The following is a 21,883-nucleotide window of genomic DNA, read 5'->3' on the forward strand; positions in this document are numbered from 1 at the left end:
TATATTGAGAAATTCTATTCAGTTTTAGTACTTCAATTTTTAGAACTTTCAATTTCCCTTTTTTTTATAAAAAGAAACATAACCTTCTTTTCCAATTGTTTCTTTTGAGAGATCCTAGAGAAATATCATAATTGCTATCTGTTATTCTCATTGAGATTTTGTTATATTAGCAACGTTGTTGGTCAAACAAATCCTTAAAGAGAGTGTTATTACTCGTCAAAGTGTTGTTATCCCATTCTCGACGAAATTTCGCAACAATATTCATGTTGCGAAATCACATTGCTCAATGTCCGATTGCAGTCTTCGTTCTATAAGTCTATAATCTCAAGCGTTAGTTGAGCATAACGGTGTGAGACTCTTAGTAGTTTTAACAAACACATTAATTTTAGCTTACATTATTTGGAGTCAGAAGGACTTCAACAACGCTAGTTTAATATTTTGATTGAATAAATTAAAAGTTAAAGGTTCGGCGAAAATCTTTGATATTTATAATTGACAATGTTTTTATAGGATTTTCATTAGGTCAATTGCTAGTACAAAAGCTTTTTACACATTCACCATTAGATTAGTACAATGTGTACTTGAAGATGATTGAGCAACCAAACCAACCAAGGATGAAAAGTAATTATCATTATTTTCACCTTTTTGAAAGGTTTTAAGCGACAATAGTAAATTTACCCAGGCAAAAAATAATTATCAATCTATCATCGGTCGAATTTTTATTTTTATTTTTACGGATGACATAATATTTGTTAGTTCTTCGATTATAATTAGAAAAGTAATTATGATTACTTTCTACAAGAAATGAGAACTAGTGAAAACCCTTTTTTTTTTGGGTCGAAAAACCCAGTTGAAAAGGTGCTGTAGTTTTCTTTTCCTTTATCCTTTTTTTGTTTTTATTACCGACAGTTGAGTGATGTGAATCCCAGGAAAATACATATGTTTTGGCGCTGCTGGTGCTGGGAGGTGCAGTAGATCATCCTTCACCTTCACCTTCACCTTCACCTGATCCCCGACGGCTGACGACGATGTCGGAGCTGGACTCCGCCGCCACACTCGATCCCATCGACCACCTCCCACTCTCTCTCCTGCGATCCGATGTCATCCCTCCCGCCCCGACCCGTTCTCCCACCGGATCCACCATCGACTGGATCCCCGACCTCGCCGGCTACGCCTGGGTCGCCTACGGAGCCTCCTCTCTCCTGGTGATCTCTCACCTCCCTTCTCCTCTCTCCGAGGCCGAACCGCTCATCGCTCCTTTCTTCAGACAAGTCTTCGACCTCCCCCACCCCGTCTCCTCTGTCTCTTTCTCCTCCGACGGCCGTGTCGCCGCCGCTTCTGGCGATTGCGTCTTCATTCACTCGCTCGAATCCTCCAGATTACTAGGTATGCTTGAATTCGATATAGTTGCCTCTTTTTTCATTTTCGTTATTCCACTTAGGCGTCTCTAGACCATTGGAGTTGAGTCACAGATCATAGAGCAAATCATAGGTGGGCATGTTTTGGCATTTCTGTCGATATTAGTTTACTGGGATAGTTGGGAAAGTGGCGATGAGTTTCTCAAGTTAAAGCTATCCTTATTTTCTCAAACATTCTCGATACTTAGATTCACAGTCTGTGCTTAAGCTCAATTGCTTTCTAAATGGGCCATGTATAGATGGCGAGTTGACTTCCCACGCCGAAGCACTCATTATTCCAAGGACGTGAATACCTAAAATGTGCGATTCTGGCTCATTAGAGTTGTTTAGTGGTAATTGGATTGATTCCTGAAACATGCCTGGTGGATGGTTTTACGGTGTCTCAGTGAAAATAACAAGTCTATTGAAGAGTGGGCATCAAATGGATATCCCCAGCTACAGTCTTCACTTTGTATTGTAGAAAAATCCCAAATTCTATGTTAAGAGTTTTTGAAGTCGCCATCGTGTTAACTTCTTCTCAATATTGCCTTCACTGCTTCTCCTTCTCTAATCTCCATTATCAGATCTCATGTATGAGGTCATTTTAACAATTTGCCTGTGACCTCAACCACTTAGTTGTTCTCCTTCGAGTCACAAGCAATTTTATCAGATGGTTCTGGTTTCTAAGAGCATGTATACATACCTCATTGCCTTCTCTTCCATCTCCATGCACTTAAGCACACATCAAGGAGTAGACAAGGATGCGATATGGCAAACGTGTTATTTATCAGTAGTATGTTCCCCATTGTCATTTTCCTCTTTGGGGCTCTTGTGAACTTATATTCCACTGCAGTTTTAGTTTGCTTTTGAATTTCTTAAATTTAAATGTTTTGTACTCATCAGGTTCTTTTTGTTGGAGCCAGAATGCAGTACTCAGGCAGTCTTCAAAGGTGGAGGCGGTCAAGTGGACCAGATCAGGGGATGGAATTATTGCAGGTGGAATCGAGGTGGTTCTGTGGAAGAACAACAGCATTTCCTGGGAGATTGCTTGGAAGTTTAAAGCTAAACAGCCACAAACTCTGGTTTCTGCAACTTGGTCCATTGAGGGACCATCAGCAGCAGCTCCTTATCTGAATAAGCAGCATCTCGGTGGATCATCGGTCAGCGAGGAGTGCAGACATGTTTTAGTATGTCAAAGCAATCGGAAATCTGAATACATGATGGTTAAGCTACTTCATCCTCAACCTATCCTCATGATTGAATGGAGGCCGTTGGGAGGAAGATGGCTTAAGAGGAATCTGAAAGTAAGACAGGTCCTTTTAACATGCTGCTTGGATGGAGCCGTGAGGTTATGGAGTGAGATGGATTATGGACGAGCAAGAAAAATGGAGAAGGACTTCAAGGATCCCAAGTTCATGCCGCATTCATTTTGTGTTGTTGCTGTAATTGAGACAAACATGGTTCTTGGTGCAACTCTAGGTGAGAACTTTTTTGTTACTTGGGCAGAAGAAAGGAGGGGGTTACATATAATTGGCAAAGAAGGTTGCCAGCTTTTCCCCACAGAGTTTTCTGAGCATGAAAAGAATGGCCAATGTGAATGGGTAGTAGGCATTGGACCAGAGTTGAAAATTACATTCTGGGCAATCCATTTTCTTGATGAATTTTCTCCTCTTAGGCACCCTCGGGTGACGTTATGGAAGTCAAAGGAGCTGCTGTGTCTTGACTCAGCGCATCTTCACAAAGTCTCATATTTGAATGTCAAAGATCTACACCCCGTGAAGAAAGCAATCATCTCAAGGAATAGCTCAGCTGGACCACCTGTTTTATGCTCTTTTATTCACCTTTCACCCTGCAATTCAATGGTGTGGTTGCTTCTGTACACTCAGGTTGCGGATAATGTAAGAGATTTGTCTCTTGGTACTTCCCCAGAAGAGAAGTTTTTATCAGGTTCTGCTGGTTGTGAACTAGGTATAGATGGTCATTCTGGAAAAATCTTACGAGTTGCTGTGCATCCTGATCACTGTGTAGTCAGATTAGCCGCTTCCTTGGATTCTAATGGTTTGCTTTTATTTTGGTCATTTTCCACCTTTACCAATGAGTTTCCTGGGTTTCCAACCATGATTCCCTCGTGGAAGCTCTCTGGAAAACTTGTGACACAAGAAAATGGGCCAAAATATACCAGCTTGGTCTGGGCACCTTTAGCAATGAATGATGACTGCATTGTTCTGTTGGGATACCATGGTGGGATTGATTGCTTTGTGGTTAAAGTTTCTGAAAAGGAAGTGCAAAAAGTAGAATGTCACAAATTATGCACGATTCCTTTTTGTGATAGTGTTCCTCCTGCAGAAGGCCCCACAGATATCTTTTCAATTCCTCTGACCAACAAAGACTTCAGATTTGATGGCTTCATGCTTTTGGCTTCATGGATTAATGGGTTTTATACATTATCATGGGATATTGCTGTACAATACTATGATTTATCTGGGCACAGTCGAGAATGTGACTTTGAGACCAAATACCCAGCTTGGAGCAGCATGTCAAAATTCGAGAGTAATTTTTATGGCAAAGGATATTCTATTTTTGTATCTCCTTGCTCTCCACAATACCCAGATTCACAGAACCATGACGCTATCACCAGTTTCTCCCTAGTATGTCCTGGTCTTTCCTTATCATCTGTACGGCAGGACTGGAGGTGTATTGATAATGAACAGTGCAGCAATTGTCCTGCATTTTTTATGGCAGCAGGCTGCAGAGATGGTAGCTTGAAGTTGTGGAGAAGTAATGGGACTGAAGTATCTGCTGCCACTGTCAGATGGGAGCTTGTGGGTATGGTTGCTGCACATCAAAGTTCAATTAGTAAAGTATGTCTTACTGATTGTGGTCAGAAGATTGCAATCATATGTGGGGCTAGTAATTCTGATACTGTCAGTACTCTAAGTATATGGGGCGCTGTTAATATGATGGGAGCAAGTCACCTATTGTTAGAAGATACGGTATCCCTAGATGGATGTGTCATTGCTATGAAGTGGTTAGCATTAGGTAATGGCCAACAGATTCTTGGAGTATGCATGCAAGATAAATTGCAGGTGTATGCAGAAAGGCGAGCTGGTAGTCATAGTTTGTTGAATTCTGGAAAGCCTTCACATATGCATATTTGGTTTTGCATCGCACATGCTTGCTTATCATCTCCTGCGTATGACTTTATTTGGGGTCCCCAGGCAACAGTTGTGGTTGTTCATGAAAATCACATCTGCTCATTCAGTCAGTTGTTATTCCTTGTATATAGTGGTTATCTGGGTAATTCTCATCTAGCATGTGAAAAGGATATTCCGTGGAATAGTGAAAGAGGCCCTAACATTGGCATTTTTGCTCCAATTTTCACTGATCTTGACATTCATAAGTTTGAAAATATCTCAGTTAAAAGCAGTGGCAAGTCATGCACCTCCGGGACTGCTAAAATTTTGAGCTTGAATTGTGATCTTCTAGCCAGTTGTCTATCTGTAGAAAGGGCTACATCAGAACATTGCTTTCCTACAAAGTTCAAATTGTGGAGCATGTTGGAAATACTGGAGAAGTTGGGTGGATCTCTTCCTTTGTATCATCCACAGGCTCTCCTTTTTAACATATTTTCAGGTACCTTCAATTGCTGCATAGATGATAAAGTAACTTCCAGATGTTCTTTCTGTGACTTGGTATTGTGAGCTTCCATCACATTTTGCACATTTATAGCTATGTCATTTATTACAAGTGGGTCTAGTTTTATAGATAGGGTTAGATAACCTAGTGTTCATGTTGTTAACATGCATATCTTTCTAATCTCTTCTTTCAATTTTCTTTGCTTGCCTGCAATTTTTTAATTTTTGTTGGCTTCTTTCTAATTTGGTAAGTGCTAAGGGTGCTCTATGAGTGGACTGAATAATAGGAAATACTTTTGAATGTTAGGGCTGCTGATTTATTCGGCATGCATTGAATTTTTTGGTTATATATTGTTTTGTTGTCAGCAGTTGTTCTCTTTTATTTCCTTTCATGGACTAGCGTGTGGAAAGAGAAGGGGGTGGTGTATGGATTAGATTTAGGATCAGAAAATAAAAACAGTAATTTGGATAATTTGATCAGAATATGTTCCCTGTTATTTTAGTTCTCTCTCTCTCTCTCTCTCATTCTCATCTGTGACAATCTTAATCTACAGTTTTTTAATGTATAGAATCATGAATTACAACAAGCTTGTAGATTGAGCGACGATTTGCTGTCACCAAAGGGGGTTGTAGAGTTTAGACATCGTTACTTTGGACAAGATCGAGGAGTGTTCCTTCAACTGGTAGGCATACTGCATGAATTTGAAGTGAGGGCTACTTGTAGTGGTTCAAAGCCTGAAAAGAAATGGATGGCTGTTTGAACCTCAAGTAGCGGTTCAGAGCCTGGAAAGAAATGGATGGCTATTTTAACCTTTGAGGTACTGAGAAAAATTTAAGCTGGCTTTGTACCCGTTCAATAACAATGGAAGGAAGTAAAAGACTCGAACCTATGTCTAGTAGCTGCAGGTGCCCTCTGTTTTTGTATTCTAACATGTTTTTCCTTACAAAATGTCTTAGATGTTTTAATTGCTAGCGGCTTTTGTTTTCCTTTATCTATAACACTAAAATATCAACTAGACTTAGTTGGTCTGTAAAAAGCTTCACATTCACTTTGACTTCGTCAGGCAGCAGGCTCTATGGAGAAACGTCGCGTTTGTCATTTCCCTTGCCATCGTCATTTCCTTTAGCTTTTATTTGCAATAATTCTTTCACTTGCGTAGAAGTTATTAATGTGGTGTCTGAAAGTCAATCATGACTGTGACTGTTTTTCTTGGTTTGGACTTCCATCAGTAGTTTGGCATAATTTTGTGGCTGTAGTGATATGTTTATGATAGGCAAAATTGACTTTTTGAAGGAGAACATTGTTAAAAATTTAGAAGATATTTCCCAGAGGAGAAAATTTGATGACTTTAAGTTTTTCTCTTATTGTGACAATAAATTTGGCACTCAGTGCTCTTTGGAAGGGGTACTACCAGTGAATGTTTTCACATGGAACTTATTTAGGGAATAGAATGTGGCTGCATTGCTATTTTTTTCTGAAAATAACCTTGAGAGCAAACTCCTCTAAATTAACTTGTCCTTTTACTACCTTTTTAAGTGCTTTTAATTATTAGCTTTAAATAGATACTTTTAAATATATCTATGTTCCTTTGCTTTGGTTTATCCAGGTAATTGGAGGCGTGCATATCTGGCCTTGCAGCATCTTGTTGCACATTCTGATGCTCATGGGGAGAGAGCCAAATCACTCCAAATTGTTCCCCAAATGGTTCTGTCAAGTTATCTTGAAGGCGTTGTTTCAGAAAGTTCTCCAGCCAGACAAATTCAGTGGAGTGGGGATGCCACTTCAACTACATCATCCTTCAGTTTTGAAAGAGGGTTGACTGATTTGTCTTCTAAGTTTGACTCTGATGCTACCATTAATAGACCTAATTCCTTGTCATTAAAATCTGAACTTAGTGGCTTCATCAACACTCTTGAGAGGGGAGACGAGTTAGAAGCTATGTCGCAAAAAGAGGAGATGGAAATTCTTGCAATTAGTGATCTTCTCAGTGAAGTCAATCATTCGCATTCTACCTCTGTTTATGAAAGTCTTGATGAGCCTGGACAAAGGTAAGCCTCGATATGGTTGATTTGCATTGCTTTCTAGTATAAGTTGCTTTCCAGCTGCTTGGTGTTGTTGGTCATGTAATTATGACATCTTTCCTTCAATTGAGCTAATGCAATGGTCATGGTCGTTTTTTAGGCTTGATTGAAGTGATAAGTTGTTTATGTGACTCTGGAAGCTGATGTAATCAAAATCTTTCTGGTTGGGCACTCCTGAAGTAAATTTTGTTCTCCCTGCCCGTATTGTATAATGAGAACATTGAGTTGTATTAGTGATCTTCTTGTGAAGAATTGCATCATAGTATTTTAGACACCTCTTCTGTGACACGTAGATCTTCTACCCTGTTGTCCACATTTTGATGGAAAGCCGATTTGACCTAAAAAAGTGTTGCCGACTCTAGGATAGGTATGAAAGCCCATTCCTCCAGACAAGCGGGCTATAAAGTTCTGCTTGCAGAACCAGTGCTGGGAAGGAGGAGTTGTTACTTTTAGGGAGCATCGAACATCTGTTTGAGCCCTGAGCAGTTTCTGCGTCTTATTATCCTTAGAGATGGCATGATTAGGACATCCTCTTTGATCTTATTATGTGGCAGTGGAATCTCCTCCCTCTCAGCGCTTTTCCCCAAATTGTGTTTAGAACTGGGGACTTCATGATCTAGAAGAGCCTTTATTTCTAAACACTTATTGAATTTTCATTCCATACTTTCCGCTTCAACTCTGCCTCAGGTTTTGGGTCTCAGTGAGATACAAACAACTTCATTTCCTCCGGAAGTGTGGAAGGATGGCATCCATGGAAGAGTTAGTCATTGATTCTGCATCAATTTGCTGGGCCTTTCACTCTGACTGTCAGGATAATCTATTAGATTCGTTTCTCCCGAATGCATCTTCTTGGCAAGAAATGCGAGCTGTTGGAGTTGGACTTTGGTTAACCGATGCATCACAATTGCGTACAAGGGTGAGGTTTAGTCCTTGACCATTAAGTGCTGTGACTATGTATCGGATGAGCATTGAACTTGGATTCCTCATTTTTATATGGCTTCAAGCCACTTGGTCTATGCATTTCCTGCTTTATTGCCAGGAATTTTTTGGGGGTTGGAGAAGCTCTCTTCCTGGGAGTTCACCTGGCTCCTCTTATTATTTGTAATATTTGGGAAAACCTAGGGATTACTCTGGTAATCTACCATGAAACAAATTGGTTTTAAATCCTTTGTAATCTGATTGTTACGAAAGTTGCAGATATATTTGTTTGTTAAGTGCTGATTAGACTTTCCTGCTTCGAGCCATCTGATGGAGGTTGTTTCATTGCAGATGGAGAAGCTGGCAAGATCACAATATTTAAACAGAAAAGATCCTAAAGACTGTGCACTACTATATGTATCATTAAACAGACTTCAAGTTTTGGCTGGCCTCTTTAAATTAAGCAAGGATGAGAAGGATAAGCCTTTAGTTGGATTTCTCCTACGCAATTTTCAGGTACAGTGTGACAGAACTGATGTGTAGTGTCATGTCACTGATTTATGAATAGATATTGAAACAAAGAGGAAGAAGTTCCTGTAGCGTTACTAATTTTGCAATGTCAGTGAATTTCTCAAGCTCCTATTTGTGTTGTACATTTCATTTGTCTTTTAGCTAATATAGGATTTTTATTCCCTTCTGGTAACCCTTTTAGTTCAATCTGCATTTTCATGACAGGAGGAGAAAAACAAGGCTGCTGCACTTAAAAATGCATATGTCTTGCTAGGGAGGCATCAGCTAGAGCTTGCAATTGCTTTTTTCCTGCTTGGTGGTGATATTTCCTCTGCAGTGGCTGTTTGTATTAAGAATCTTGGGGATGAGCAGCTTGCTCTAGTTATCTGTCGCCTTGTTGAGGGGTGCGGTGGACCAACTGAGCATCAATTAATAACGAAGTCCATGCTTCCTTCTGCAATCGAGAAGGGTGACTACTGGCTTTCCAGTCTTTTGGAGGTGTCCTGTTATCCTAGTTAATTTTTGCCTTATTTCTAGTTTTTGGTTGTGGAGATGAATGCGGCATTAGATGCTTGTAGCCATCATAAATATCTCTTTCTTTTGCAGTGGCAGCTGGGGAACTACTCGAAATCTTTCTTGAGCATGTTTAAGTGCCAAAATGGTCCTATCCCAAATGAATATACTCCGTTGTCCAATCACGCTGCCTTTCTGGACCCAAGTGTTGGCTTATATTGCATTTTGCTAGCGGCTAAGAATCGTATGAAGAATGCTGTTGGGGAGCAGAATGCTGCATTTTTTGGGAGGTGGGCCTGTCTGATCACAGCTACTGCCTTGAAAAAAAGTGGGCTTCCTGTAAGTATTGTTTTCCTTCTAATAATGGGTAATAAGAGGTCAAGAATGTCGTATGTTCGCTTCTCATATGAATATTCATGGTGCTTGGTAAGTTGTCTGCATCTATTGATGATTTGTATTGTTGCAACAATTATCAGTGAGCTCTACTCTTTATTTTTGGTTCTGTTTGTATCAGCTTGAAGCTATGGAGCACTGTTCTTCTCTGAGCTTTGACGGGGGATGTGATCATCAGGGCATGTTCAGTAATGGGCTTTCTGAAGTTCTACTGGGCAGACCCAAAGAATCCACAAATAGTTCCACAAATTGGCTGTCCAATGATGTGTCTACCCATTTGGAGTCCCATTATAAACTTGATTGTGCACTTCAACACTTCTCCAAATTAATTAAAGAACACCCGTCTTGGCCATACTCAAGTAGGGGATCTTTTGGATCTAGGTCACACTTTGAGTATAAGATGCATGAATTGCAGAAACTACTACCAGAGTTCCGAGATAAGCTATATGCTGGCTTGGAGGTTGTTGAGCAGAAGTTCTCTGTGGATGCTGCTTCTCTCCTTAGCAAGGTATATTGACTTTTGAGTCATTACATGTGACACTATATGTTTTCACCGCTTCTCACCCTGTTGACTGTAGATGCTGCTAACATGCTCTTGTTACATGATATATGTTTGCAGATATCAGAGTTTGCATGCTATAAGGGCTCCTTTGGTATTATATTTGACCTATTAGAAGGGTACTATTGTCAGCAAAAGGCTTCTGATGGGAATGATCTGCTTGGCAGTCTAGAACCCTCTCGTTTAAAGCTTACATTGGCAGCAGCTGAAGAAGTTTCTGTCTTGTCTTCACGTTTCATTGCAGCCTGTAGTATATCCTTCTCTCTACTGGATTCACATAATTTCATGAAGACTGAGCGAGATGAAATAGGATCCAAATTTTCAGTTGCTTGGGGGATTCTATTTCAAACTCTTATACATATATTTAGGAAATTAAGAGCTGTTCTCCAGTTATCTTTGAACTCCAATGAGACAGACTTTATCATGAAACCTATTGCCATACTCGATTTATTCGAGTATTTAGCTCATTTTGCTTACATTTGGTTTCAGAGGAACTTAAAAGCTCTCAGTTTGATTTTGCAACCCCTCACAGTTTCTCCTTTCAGTGGCCATACTACATACAATGTCGATATGAAAGATCTAACCAAAGTTCTGTACCAAATGGAAAAAATTTTGTCTGATGCTGCCACTGTTGATACTGTCAAATGGGATCTGCAATCAACTGGAAGTGTGAAAGGCGAACATGGAGGAGACATAGTACACTTGATTCCTGAAGATGAAAGATGGCAAATTTTGGGATGTTCACTATGGGAACATATGTCTCGTTTTACGAACCATAAGCTGAATTTCATATTGGAAACAGTTCAAGACAGTCACCTTTTTGGTGCTTCTCTAAGTGAACTTCAATCAAAATTATGTAGTTCTGCTCATCTTCATGCTGATGACAAGAATATGAGAGAACAGATTGAGCTGCTATCAGTTTTTCTGGTCCAGTCACTGAAGGCAATTTCTGCTCATGTTTCTTCATATCACACTAAACAACTTGCAGCCCTAGTGCAGCAGAAACTTGACAATGGATGGCCAGCTATGACTCTTGTATGGTTGCAAAAGTCTGATCTGACTGAACCCGGATCTCTCCAAACGCATCTGCATGATACTAATACTACTTTGGATCTAGTTAATAGTGATACTGAACTATCAATTTTCGAAAGACTCTGGACTTTATGGGCTGATCCACATATTATATCAGACAGTTTTGCCTTGGAGAAAATAAATTGGTCAGAATATGTCAACACTAAACCTTCTAAAGGTTGGACAGCAGTACATGACGGGATGACATTGGAGGAAAATGAATCGAGAAACAATGGAAGTAGCTGTAGCACTGAATCTACCAGCAGGATCAGTGGGTCTCTTTCTAAGGGATTATTTTCAAATGGAAACTCTTTATTGAGTTCTTGGCATAAAGAACCCAACCTTATGAAGGAGGTTACTCATTTTCAAAATCCTAAAGATATTTTAAAGAGAAATGGGGAGCTCATGGAGGTAATTTTTCCTTTCACTGCTCCGTGTTGTGTTCATGTAGCAGTATGTTTTTGATGGATCAAACTGCCTGAAGGTGGCAGTAGGTCCTTGAAGCTAATATCTAGATCTTAAACATGCACGATGCTGACATAGTTTTGATGGTTTGAACAGGCATTGTGCATTAACTCCATCAACGAGCGGCAAATTGCAGTTTCTAGCAATAGAAAGGTGAGTGATTCCTGCACATAGATACTAATATTAGTACTGATCCTTAAAGCAATCTATGCTGCCGGATTTTTGTGAGCATTTGAATTGTACTGATCACTGGGCAACTAACTGGTAACTGTGACAATTCTTTTGGCTACTTAGACATGTTGCATCCCTTAATGCTAGTTAATGAAAATATTAATTTATCTGCAATAAAAACTACAATCACTTTGGGGTCATAGACATAAATTGAACAGCACAAAATAATTTTTGACAGAAGCTCCTTGTGTTGCAATTTGATGAGTTAAACGTTTCAACTCCTGATGATACCTACCTTCTAACATGTTTGAATAAGCATTGCTGTGGCGACTTCATGGTCTGTCACATTCTTTTACTCTTTATCGGAGATAAATTTTTCTGGCTACTCATAAAGTATTCTTCATGGGTGGTCGCCTTATATAGGGTATAATTTTCTTCAACTTGGAACGAGAATTACCTTATAAAGAAGGAATGGAGCATGTATGGTCAGAAGCTGATTGGCCAGAGCATGGTTGGGCAGACTCTGAATCCACTCTTCAGAGCAAAACAGGGTTACATCTGGGATTTGGTGCAGCAACTACCGGGATGGGATCTTTGGCCATGCCAGGGAGAGACCTGACAGGTGGTGTAGCATTTGGTTTTCCAGGTTATGCAGGCATTGGTGCCTCTGGCTTAGGTTTGGAAACTCAAGATAAATTCGAAGAGTTTGTTGAACAATCAGCTAACTTGGAAACTGTAAGAACTAGGGCTCTTTCTAGTCACCCATCCATGCCGTACTTCTTGGTTGGCTCCAGCAATACGCACATCTACTTATGGAAGGTATGATTTGCTGCAGCGGGCGAATGATCAATTTTACAAAAAGTCAGATATGGGATTGCGTCAGTTGTCATTTGCTAAATCTTTTATTTGGCTGTTTCATCAGTTTTGTTTTGAGGAATTGTTTATACAGAATCGAGCAAGAAGACTCTTTTTCACTTTTATCAATTTGCTCTTTTAGGCATGATGGTCTGCAACTTTGGCTTGGGACAATCGGGAACTTTTTCTCTCTATGAATTTTGCTTTTCTTTTCTAAATTTTTGTCAGCATCATTCTTTCTGTGCCCTTTTGTTCGTGAATTAATGTATATTGATGTGCGCTTAATGAAAAGAGCATGCTGAGAGAAGTCCCCAGCCAAAAGTAAAAGCCAACCTGCAAAAGGAATAATATTGCATGGAGTATCCTTCTGTTCTGCACTTCTCTGTTTCTCTTTCTTGACTTGGAAGTGCGATTTGTGGGTTGTTAACTTGTTACTGCTTTGAACTTCGAATATTACTGTAGAATGATTGTAACATAATTGATAAATGCAGTTTGGTGAGGAAAAAGCTATTGCTACTTATGGAGTGCTGCCTGCTGCAAATAGCCCTCCACCTTATGCTCTTGCATCTATATCAGCCTTGCATTTTGACCCTTGTGGACACAGATTTGCTACAGCCACATTAGATGGGACCATATGCTCATGGCAGCTGGAGGTTGGAGGAAGGAGCAACATTCATCCGACTGAATCATCTCTCTGCTTTAATGGCCATGCCTCGTATGTGTAATCTTCTTAGATTTTTTTTAGCAATCTCTATCTTGTTTAATTTTTCCTGCACGTGGTACTGGAAATTGGGAATAAAAATAACGACACATGGCCTGTCTTTTATTTATTTGGTTGATGCGAGATTTTCCTCTGTGCTTCAGATTAGGATTTTTCACTGAGGGACTTTGTGAAATAATGCAACAAAGAACAGAATGAATGGCTGTGGATAACTTTTAGCAATTTTTTTTGGTGGCCAAAGATTTGGTTCTTCATTTTGGGTCCTCAGACAGCACGTTCCTTCTCATAGTGTTGGTGTCCTATTTTCTTTTGGGTACTTATCCCTGTTTGTTTTTTAAGTGGCACATAGTTGTTTTCTATTCAATGCTGATGACATGCACACCTGTTGATAACGTGGCTTTTCATTATCAATTTGGGAATTTTGTCCACCACCCACCTTTGTCGTGGCGCCATATATTCGCCATATTGAGTTAATTTTGCTTGCAGGGACATTGCCTATGTTAGTTCGAGTGGATCAATAATAGCCGCAGCTGGATGCAGTTCAAATAACATGAATGTGGTTGTATGGGATACACTGGCTCCACCTTCTACTTCCCGAGCCTCTATAATCTGTCATGAAGGTCTGTCCTTTTCCTACAACTGAAAATATGAATTTTGTGCTTGTTTGTACTGTCTAAACACCAGATGTCACCTGCGAGGACATTACATCTAAATGAGGTAGTGTATCTTTTCGAGCCAAATGGGGAGATGAATTCATTGATTCCACATGTTGGTGTGTTCGATTGGAGGAAGCATAAGGTACAGGCAAAAATAATGCCCCAGCATAGAATTCCCCTGCATTTGTGTCAAAAGAGGTCACCGCAGATTAGACAGCTTTGCCCTCTTCACTATGGAGAAGCTCATTTGTGACTTTTACCTATGACTTCCATATCGCCACGAAGCAACTTTACTGTCTATAAGGCTTGCCCCCAAAAGTTAATTGTAGTGGCAGATGATTTAGCTGTTCTCACTTGCTGGAGTTAGTGCAAAGCTACATGATGCATTTTCCAACCTTAAATAAACCAATAGCTGGATAGGTGCTATTGTGTTATCATCGTTGACCATGGATCTTGTCAAACTTTTGTACTTTCTGTGCAGGTGGAGCTCGCTCTGTTTGTGTTTTCGATAATGATGTTGGAAATAGTTCTGTTTCTCCCCTTATAGTGACTGGTGGTAAGGGTGGTGATGTTGGACTCCATGATTTTCGGTATATTGCAACCGGAAGGAGCAAAAGGCACAAGAGCTCTGATAATAGTCAGCGAAGTTCCCAGGCAACTTTGTCTACTGACTTGCCGGTAGGGACTGGTGCTAAGTTTGGGGTTGAGAATGTAGGTGGGATGCTCTGGTACATACCAAAGGCACATTTAGGTAATGTGTACTTTGCCACTGCCATAATCATTAGAATGTGCGTTATGTTCTGATTTTTGTGTATTTCTTGGTGTGAAGGGAGTGTTACGAAAATATGCCCAATTGCTCAGACAAGCTTGTTCTTAACTGGAAGCAAAGATGGTGATGTAAAACTTTGGGATGCCAAAAGTGCCAAGTTACTACGTCATTGGCCAAAATTACACGAAAGGCATACTTTTCTACAACCAAGCACTCGGGGTTTTGGTGGAGTCGTACGGGTAACATTCTTGTAATTAAGCTTGTGATGGGACATCACTATCTATTATTTTTGTAGCTACATATTTATTTTGTACATAGAGCAGTTTGATTCCCTGGGATGCAGAAGAAATTGGCTCGATGCCTCTACTTATTATCTTTACATGCAACAGGCTGGTGTTACGGATGTGCAGCTTGTTTCACAGGGATTTCTTACCTGTGGGGGGGATGGCTCTGTAAAGCTGGTTCAACTGAAAGATTATGTATGAGGGATGTGCTGAAGTTGCACAACTATTTTTGCAAGAGATATGTCGACATCTCTAGATGGGAGGGATGTGCTGAAGTTGCACAACTATTTTTGCAAGAGATATATCGACATCTCTAGATGGGGAGAATACAATTACATCATATGGGCTTTACCATCAACAGTTACGACCACAACTATGCACTGTCTTCCCATTGTTCAGCACCTAAAGGATGGACTGTGGCAACCAAGCTTCCTTTTAGATTATTCTGGGGAAGTCAAGTTTTTACCAAAGCAACCAGTTCATCCAGAATGGGATTCAATTGGAGCGCAGGAGGAGAAAGCCATATTATGTAGATACATTCGCAGTGCTCCGCTTTGATCATCTTTTCCCTCGGCGGCGATGTTCACAAATTGCATTGCCTACGGACAGTAGTTCCTAATTTATATTTGAAGTGTATAGTTTGTTGTTGAACCGTTTTTATTTTATTTTTTTTCCTAGAGAGCAGTGTGCACATGTAACTTTCCTGATAAAGCGACTGTATACGAAGAAAGGACTGTGATGACCTCTCTCGGAGCCCTCTTATGCAGTTACTTCCTAAAGACAAAAACAAAGTAAACTGACTTCAGCGAGGATTCTGAATGTCAGTCATTAACCAAGCAGATTTCTATTCGGAGTCGTCCTACGTACATCCAATGTACGATTTGCAGAAGCGGGTTCACAAGACAAATGCTGGTCTGAAAGACGTGTTCCGGTTGTTGAGAGTCAATTGGGGAAATGCAGCCTGAGAAACTTGTATCTTCTGGGTTTCATCTTTGATCATGGTATAAGGATTACAGATTCTTTTTCAATGGTGTACCATCTGGGTTCATCAATTATATGATTTGTATAAGTATTCTTGATGTGCTTAGCATTCGATCATCACAACTTGTGATGAATGCCTCATTGCATCATCCGCATCTCCTTGATCTGGCTTGGTTCCGAAAACCTTTCAACCGGAGAACGGCACGTGTCAATCACTGACTGGCAGTTGAGCCATGTTAACTCGTGATGACGCTCGTATATAGTGCTGCACTAATGTTATGCGTATGTGCATACGTACGTGTGTGACATATAACGGTAGCGCTATCACTTTTGCAGAAATTAGTTTTTCATTATTGAAATGATTTTTTTTTTCACCGAGTAGGTTCATTTTTATCAAATTAAGGCGAAAGGAATTAATCTGATAAAGAAATTATTCTTTCTTGATTGAATTATTGATAAACTACTCTTTACGACCTTACCCAAAAAAAAAAACTATTCTTTACGAAGTTGATAGACTATCGATTTCTTTTACAAAAATTATCAATTTCATAAGAAATTGTTTTTAAATTTAGTAGATAATTTTAGATTGACTTTACATATAGTAATTCATCTTTAGTTGTGATTTAACATTTTAAAATGAACGTATGAGTAAATTATTTCACTTTGTGCTTTTGCCTAACATGGTATGAAAATAGACATGAGCTATTGTTTCGCCATAGAATATTACAACAGACACATTTTCTTTAGACAAATAATGATATCGAAATAAATTATGTCGGCCGAAAAGTGTTCTACATAAAAAATAAAAAAAAGAAATTCGTTTTTTTCGTGGCATCATACTATTCCTTTCTATTTCACTCGATTTCAATCACTAGGTTATGCTTCATGTATGACTCACCTAAAGTTATTACAAAAACATGCTCATAATAACCATAAAAATTTCTCCAGATACTTTGAAAATGGAAACCACTTACGGTTAAAAAAAAACAAAGGAGCCGTCCCAGTAGAGGATGATCGCTGGTGATTGATTCCTAAACAAGATTTCCTAGAAAAACATCCCTTGAAAGAAATGAAATTAGTGTCTTCTTTAATGATTGATATCATCTTGCTCTTAGTAAATCATCAGGCAGTGGTTGTGGTTTCCCAACAGATGCGCATATTATATTCATCTCGCACACATTGTTTATGTCAAACCCAGTAATATAGTGGCGGGCCAGTTCCTTAATCCTGGGCCCCTCCTGATGACTAGGTCGTCATCTTCTATAAAACGTGGACCCACAGAACAACTAAACCTCTCTGTTTGGACAGAAACTACCCGCTTGGGGAAGCAGACTTACTGCATAAACCCCCCATAAAAAAAAAAAGTCAAGATCGTCCACAACTGTAATTTCTAAATGCAGTTTTCGTCAGCCCTCAGCTCAGGAAAACAAATGTGAAAAAGAGCCCATTTTTTCGTGGAAATTGTTGACCCTGCAATCTAATGCTTGAATAAGATTATTTTATTGTCGGGTAGAGGGTCGTAGATTGCGAGGGTGAGAACTGATAGATTTGCTTGTCTTGAGACAAAAGATTAAAGCGGGGAGACGTGGTAACAGACGGGGGAGACTATGCGGAGCACAAAGAAAAAGGGAAAGATAAAAGAAAGTGAATCAAAATCAACGTGGTAACTGCTAAAGAAAAAGGCAGAAGCTGACACGACCCTTTTAGTGTCTGACAAGCGTCGTCTTCGCCTTTGTTTCAGATTCCCAGTTCAGGGAAGTTCCATCTCAATCTTAATCGGTTTCGCTTCCCCTGACTTCCATCTTTCATCTTCCGTGTCTCCGCTGCGATTCTAGACAGATCTCCACCTTCCCACTTGGGCACGTGAGATCTAATCCACCTCTCCCCCATGTACTCTCTCTCTCTCTCTCTCTCTCTCTCTCTGTTCCTTTTTTTTTTTCATCTGGGTGTTTTTCCTTTGATGGAAGTTTTGTTCTTTTTGATTGGCTATGCTTGGGAACTCAAGTTCGACAGTTGATCTTAGGAATCTGCCGACTGATGGGTGTCACCTGAGTTTTATCATCTGAAGTGTCTGGTTGTGTTCCAGTACATATGCATCTTGCTCTTGCCTTATCCGATGGATGTCGCTTTCCTTTTTCCTCTTGCGGTTAGGATTCGTATCTTGACTTTAGATGGGCATCTCAGACGCGGGATACCGTGTCTACTCTTTTGGACGGCCGTTGCAGATTTTGGATTTGGTTTTCGGTTTGGTATAAACTGATAGGGCGGTGAGCTCATGTGTACACATGCGTTTGTCTGATCAATTCGGGAAGTAAGACTCGCCATAATCTGGAATTTTGATTTGGATCATGAGTTCTCCCTTGTTCAGCTAAATAACCGACTGCTTACTTGAGCTTCGTGATGGATGTTCCCCTTTTTCAATCGGAATCATCTACTTTCAACAGTCGCGTAACATGCCTTTTTTCCTTATGGCTGATTTAACCATTAATTTTCAGTTCTTTTTCGAAAACTACATGCTTTAAGGACACATGTTTCTCGAGTTACTCTCACGAGTGTTCATACGTATATCATGATGGTGCTTTTCCTTGGGGAGCAAATTGCATTTGCATTTGCTTATTCTTTATGTGATCGGTTGAAGTTCTCAGTGCATTTGATGATCTGCTGCACTTGTTGTTCGCTTTATAATCTTGATTTTATTTTTAAGTTTGTGATGTGTTCCACTGGAAGACATGAGACGTGTCTGTATTAGATACTGATCATCATGTTAGCTTTAGAATCATTGATTTGCTATTCTCCACGCTTATTCACAACTTCAGGCGTCAGTCAGCTGGTGCTTCATGTATTTGTAAGCAAGTCTTATATTATCTTTTCTATTTTGGATTTTAGAGAGTTGATACACCATTTATATCCATGTGATATGCATGAACTTGTTTGATGCTTTTGTATATGTCTTCTTTCTTTTCACCTACTCTTTTCTCCTCTTACTCAAGGAGGGGAGTCCGGTTCCACTGCATAGTATGATTTGGTCTACCCTGTGGTACTTATCTTAATACTCCACTACCACCCAAAAAGCTCTGGGTTATGTGTTCATCTCGATCATTTGTTCTTGACTAGAGAGAATCGTCCGAACTAGCTAATTGGCCTATCTACTACATGATACTTATCATTCTGATCTTTGCTCCTTTTATGCTGTTTTTGTTAGCTACAGAGAACTTTTCATTTGTTCAATGGAATGTGGAATAAATTGAGAGAGTATGGCAGCTGCAGAAGCAAGGGCTGCATGGCAGAGAGCTGCTAACCGTTGCTTTGTACAAGAAGATGCCAAAAGAGCTCCTAAGCTAGCATGTTGCCAATCGTCATCTTCAACATCCAAACAAGTGGATGCAGGACCTGCTGGTTCTACTGAGGAGGGAGATCGTTTTGGCTTAGGTTTCATGCCTTTTAACAGGAAACCTTCATTTACCAATTTGCCTCCAGAGGCAAGGTGGTGGCTTCAGCAACAACCTGCCTATAGGTTCCCAAAGGGTCTAGCATGCGAAGGGTTAAATGCATTGGATGCTGATGTCGATCTCCTGAATGCTGGCACGGAAGATATAAAATCTAATTGTGGTGAGATGCAGAAAGATGGAACTTATATGCATGTTGAGAATGAAAAGAATGACAAATTTGAGAACGTCTGCGATGCTGAAGGTTCAAACCCAGGGATAATGGGCCTGGATAGTAAGGATGCAAAAGAAGTTGAGAACATGGATATGATGGAAAGCTTTGAGCTTGTGGAAATGAATCAATCTGGGATGTCAGTTTCCAAGCAGACTAATGAGCTCAGTTTCAATTTGGATTCTGCATGGATCGGAAATGGGAAGCCGGAACCATGGTGGCGCACATCAGATAAGAATGAATTAGCGTCATTTGTTGCTAAGAAGTCACTTGACCACATCGAGAATTGTGACCTTCCCCCACCTCAAAATATGCATGCCAGGAAACATCCTTATTCGTTTATTGGATGCTTAGACTGCGATGAAGTATTTGAGTCATCCTTGGATTGGAAGGTGGATCCGCTTGGTATTTTGGGCGAAACCATCCAGGCAAGAAGTTGTCCTGAATATGATGACCAAATGTTCAGAAGGCAGTGGGCCCCAGATGAAGATGGTCATTTCCCTCGTGGCTCTGACACATCATCCAGGTACTTGAATTTGCCATTATCAAGTGAATATTACTTTGTGCGAGAACCATATGATGCCAGACAACAATGAGGAATGATTCATTTTACTATTTTGTCATGTTAGAGTACAGCTATAAGGCTTACTCGCTAGGTTGTTTTTATGAAACCATGTATTGATTGCAGAAGAGTTAAGCTCCATTTTATTGTGCAAATTTGCAGTGAAAACAGTCATGCCACAGCTCGCAAGGGTAAAACTGAAACATGGGAAGCTGCCGACTGCGATCCTGCTAAGTCTCAGCTACTGGAAGCACTGTGCCATTCTCAAACACGTGCAAGGGAAGCAGAGAAGGCAGCAGAGCAAGCACGTGCAGAGAAGGAGCACATTGTAAAGCTCTTCTTTAGACAAGCCTCTCAGCTTTTTGCCTACAAGCAGTGGTTCCAATTGCTTCAGCTGGAAACAACCCTCTTGCAGATGAAGAACACTGACCGGCCAATTTTCCCGGTGTTCCTTCCTATGGCACCTAGCAAAGGTAGAAAAATGCGGAATAGCTGCGATAAGGCTTCCAAAGTGAGACGGGGAAAACGTAAGCGTCAAAAGCATGACGTGACCAAGTATGCCGTGGTCTTTGCCGTGGGGTTGGGCCTTGTTGGGGCGGGATTGCTTCTTGGATGGACGGTTGGGTGGATGATACCTCTTTTCTAGCCGGCTGCTGTATCTTATGCTTCCTGCATGGATTGCCACGCATGAGAGTGGCATTGGTGTGTGTCTATTCCTAACATTATCGTACCTTCTTACGGTCTTTGGAGCCTTGTATATAATGCCTAGTCCGAAGATAATTTGCATACTGAGGTGTATATCTGTATAAAAGAAGTGCTTCGTGTCAGGTGGAGATCTCTGTATCAGCACATACCTCATTTGGAGATTGTTGCCACACTATTGTTTCCAACATTGTGCTCAAGTAGAGCCGCTTGTAACTAGCAAAATCGGGTGCACTCAAGATTCTCTCTTTACAATTGATGCATGAACTGATCAAAATGCTGGTGTATGCTTAGATCAGAAGAGCTAGTCCTCGTTCTCCAGAGATTAGTGCCTGCGGCCAGAACCGTTTCGAGGGCTGCTGTTACTTACGACTCTTGCTGAAGGCATTGGAGAGGAGATCCCTCCAAGCTGGCTAGATATGTAAGGCTGTGGAGCACTAGAGGATTGTTCTCTTCAAAGCTGCCTCAACTTTTTGTTGGGGTGTTATACCTATGTACCAGGCCAGGCATATAATATGATGATGAAACTTACTCGTGCCTCTTGAAATAATTAGTCGACATAAACTATTCCATTATTGATAATATCTTTTTCATTGATTAATTATATCAAGCGATACGAGCGGATATTTGTAGGAAAATATTTTTCAAATTTATTATTTTCTTACGAAACAAACGAAGTCCAAGAGTATTTCATTCATTCGTCATAAACGCATGCCTATGTAAATATATCATGATAGGATTAGTCGTGGTCTTACAGATTCTACTAGAGGTATGGACGAACTGATTACATTACATAAACGTGCAAAGGATGCCGGGTGTACTTGAAAGCCGAGTACTCCACGGTCGAGTAAACTACTATTGCCCTTGGACCGGATGAAAGAAGGGATATGTATCATGCCATGTCGAAGGATCTGCCCAAAAGGAAGTAAAATTTGGAAAAAGGAAATAAAACGAAAAGGAAAAATAATGCCCGGCTCTTACC

The 21,883-nt window shown here is 40.2% G+C and overlaps 2 protein-coding genes across 5 annotated transcripts; both read left to right on the forward strand.

Moving 5' to 3' along the window:
• The first annotated feature begins 939 nt into the window (after nucleotides 1-939).
• Nucleotides 940-15,739, forward strand: LOC115753506. The gene is made up of 17 exons (XM_048276694.1): nucleotides 940-1,386; nucleotides 2,301-5,030; nucleotides 6,640-7,081; nucleotides 7,802-8,030; nucleotides 8,384-8,548; nucleotides 8,768-9,040; nucleotides 9,149-9,394; nucleotides 9,570-9,956; nucleotides 10,068-11,489; nucleotides 11,640-11,696; nucleotides 12,138-12,533; nucleotides 13,061-13,284; nucleotides 13,777-13,910; nucleotides 14,428-14,697; nucleotides 14,776-14,954; nucleotides 15,105-15,259; nucleotides 15,319-15,739. The coding sequence occupies exons 1-16, from the start codon at nucleotides 1,029-1,031 to the stop codon at nucleotides 15,198-15,200; spliced, it is 7,608 nt and encodes a 2,535-aa protein (XP_048132651.1). The 5' UTR covers nucleotides 940-1,028; the 3' UTR covers nucleotides 15,201-15,259; nucleotides 15,319-15,739.
• A 1,882-nt stretch (nucleotides 15,740-17,621) lies between these two features.
• On the forward strand, nucleotides 17,622-21,126 carry LOC115753576. Of its 4 annotated transcripts, XR_007197933.1 has the most exons (4): nucleotides 17,623-17,870; nucleotides 19,183-20,163; nucleotides 20,362-20,901; nucleotides 21,011-21,126. XR_007197933.1 is itself a non-coding variant. In XM_030692240.2 (3 exons), exons 2-3 carry the CDS (start codon nucleotides 19,235-19,237, stop codon nucleotides 20,843-20,845), a joined length of 1,413 nt encoding a protein of 470 aa, XP_030548100.1. In that variant the 5' UTR covers nucleotides 17,622-17,870; nucleotides 19,189-19,234; the 3' UTR covers nucleotides 20,846-21,126. The 4 variants fall into 4 exon arrangements, 3 of the variants coding, with proteins under 3 accessions (XP_030548100.1, XP_030548099.1, XP_048132675.1); XM_030692240.2 differs by having other exon boundaries at nucleotides 17,622-17,870; nucleotides 19,189-20,163; nucleotides 20,362-21,126; XM_030692239.2 differs by having other exon boundaries at nucleotides 17,624-17,870; nucleotides 20,362-21,126.
• Nucleotides 21,127-21,883: the final 757 nt, after the last annotated feature.

Source organism: Rhodamnia argentea, chromosome 3 (assembly GCF_020921035.1).
Source record: "Rhodamnia argentea isolate NSW1041297 chromosome 3, ASM2092103v1, whole genome shotgun sequence".
In the NCBI taxonomy this organism is placed as follows: Eukaryota; Viridiplantae; Streptophyta; class Magnoliopsida; order Myrtales; family Myrtaceae; genus Rhodamnia; species Rhodamnia argentea.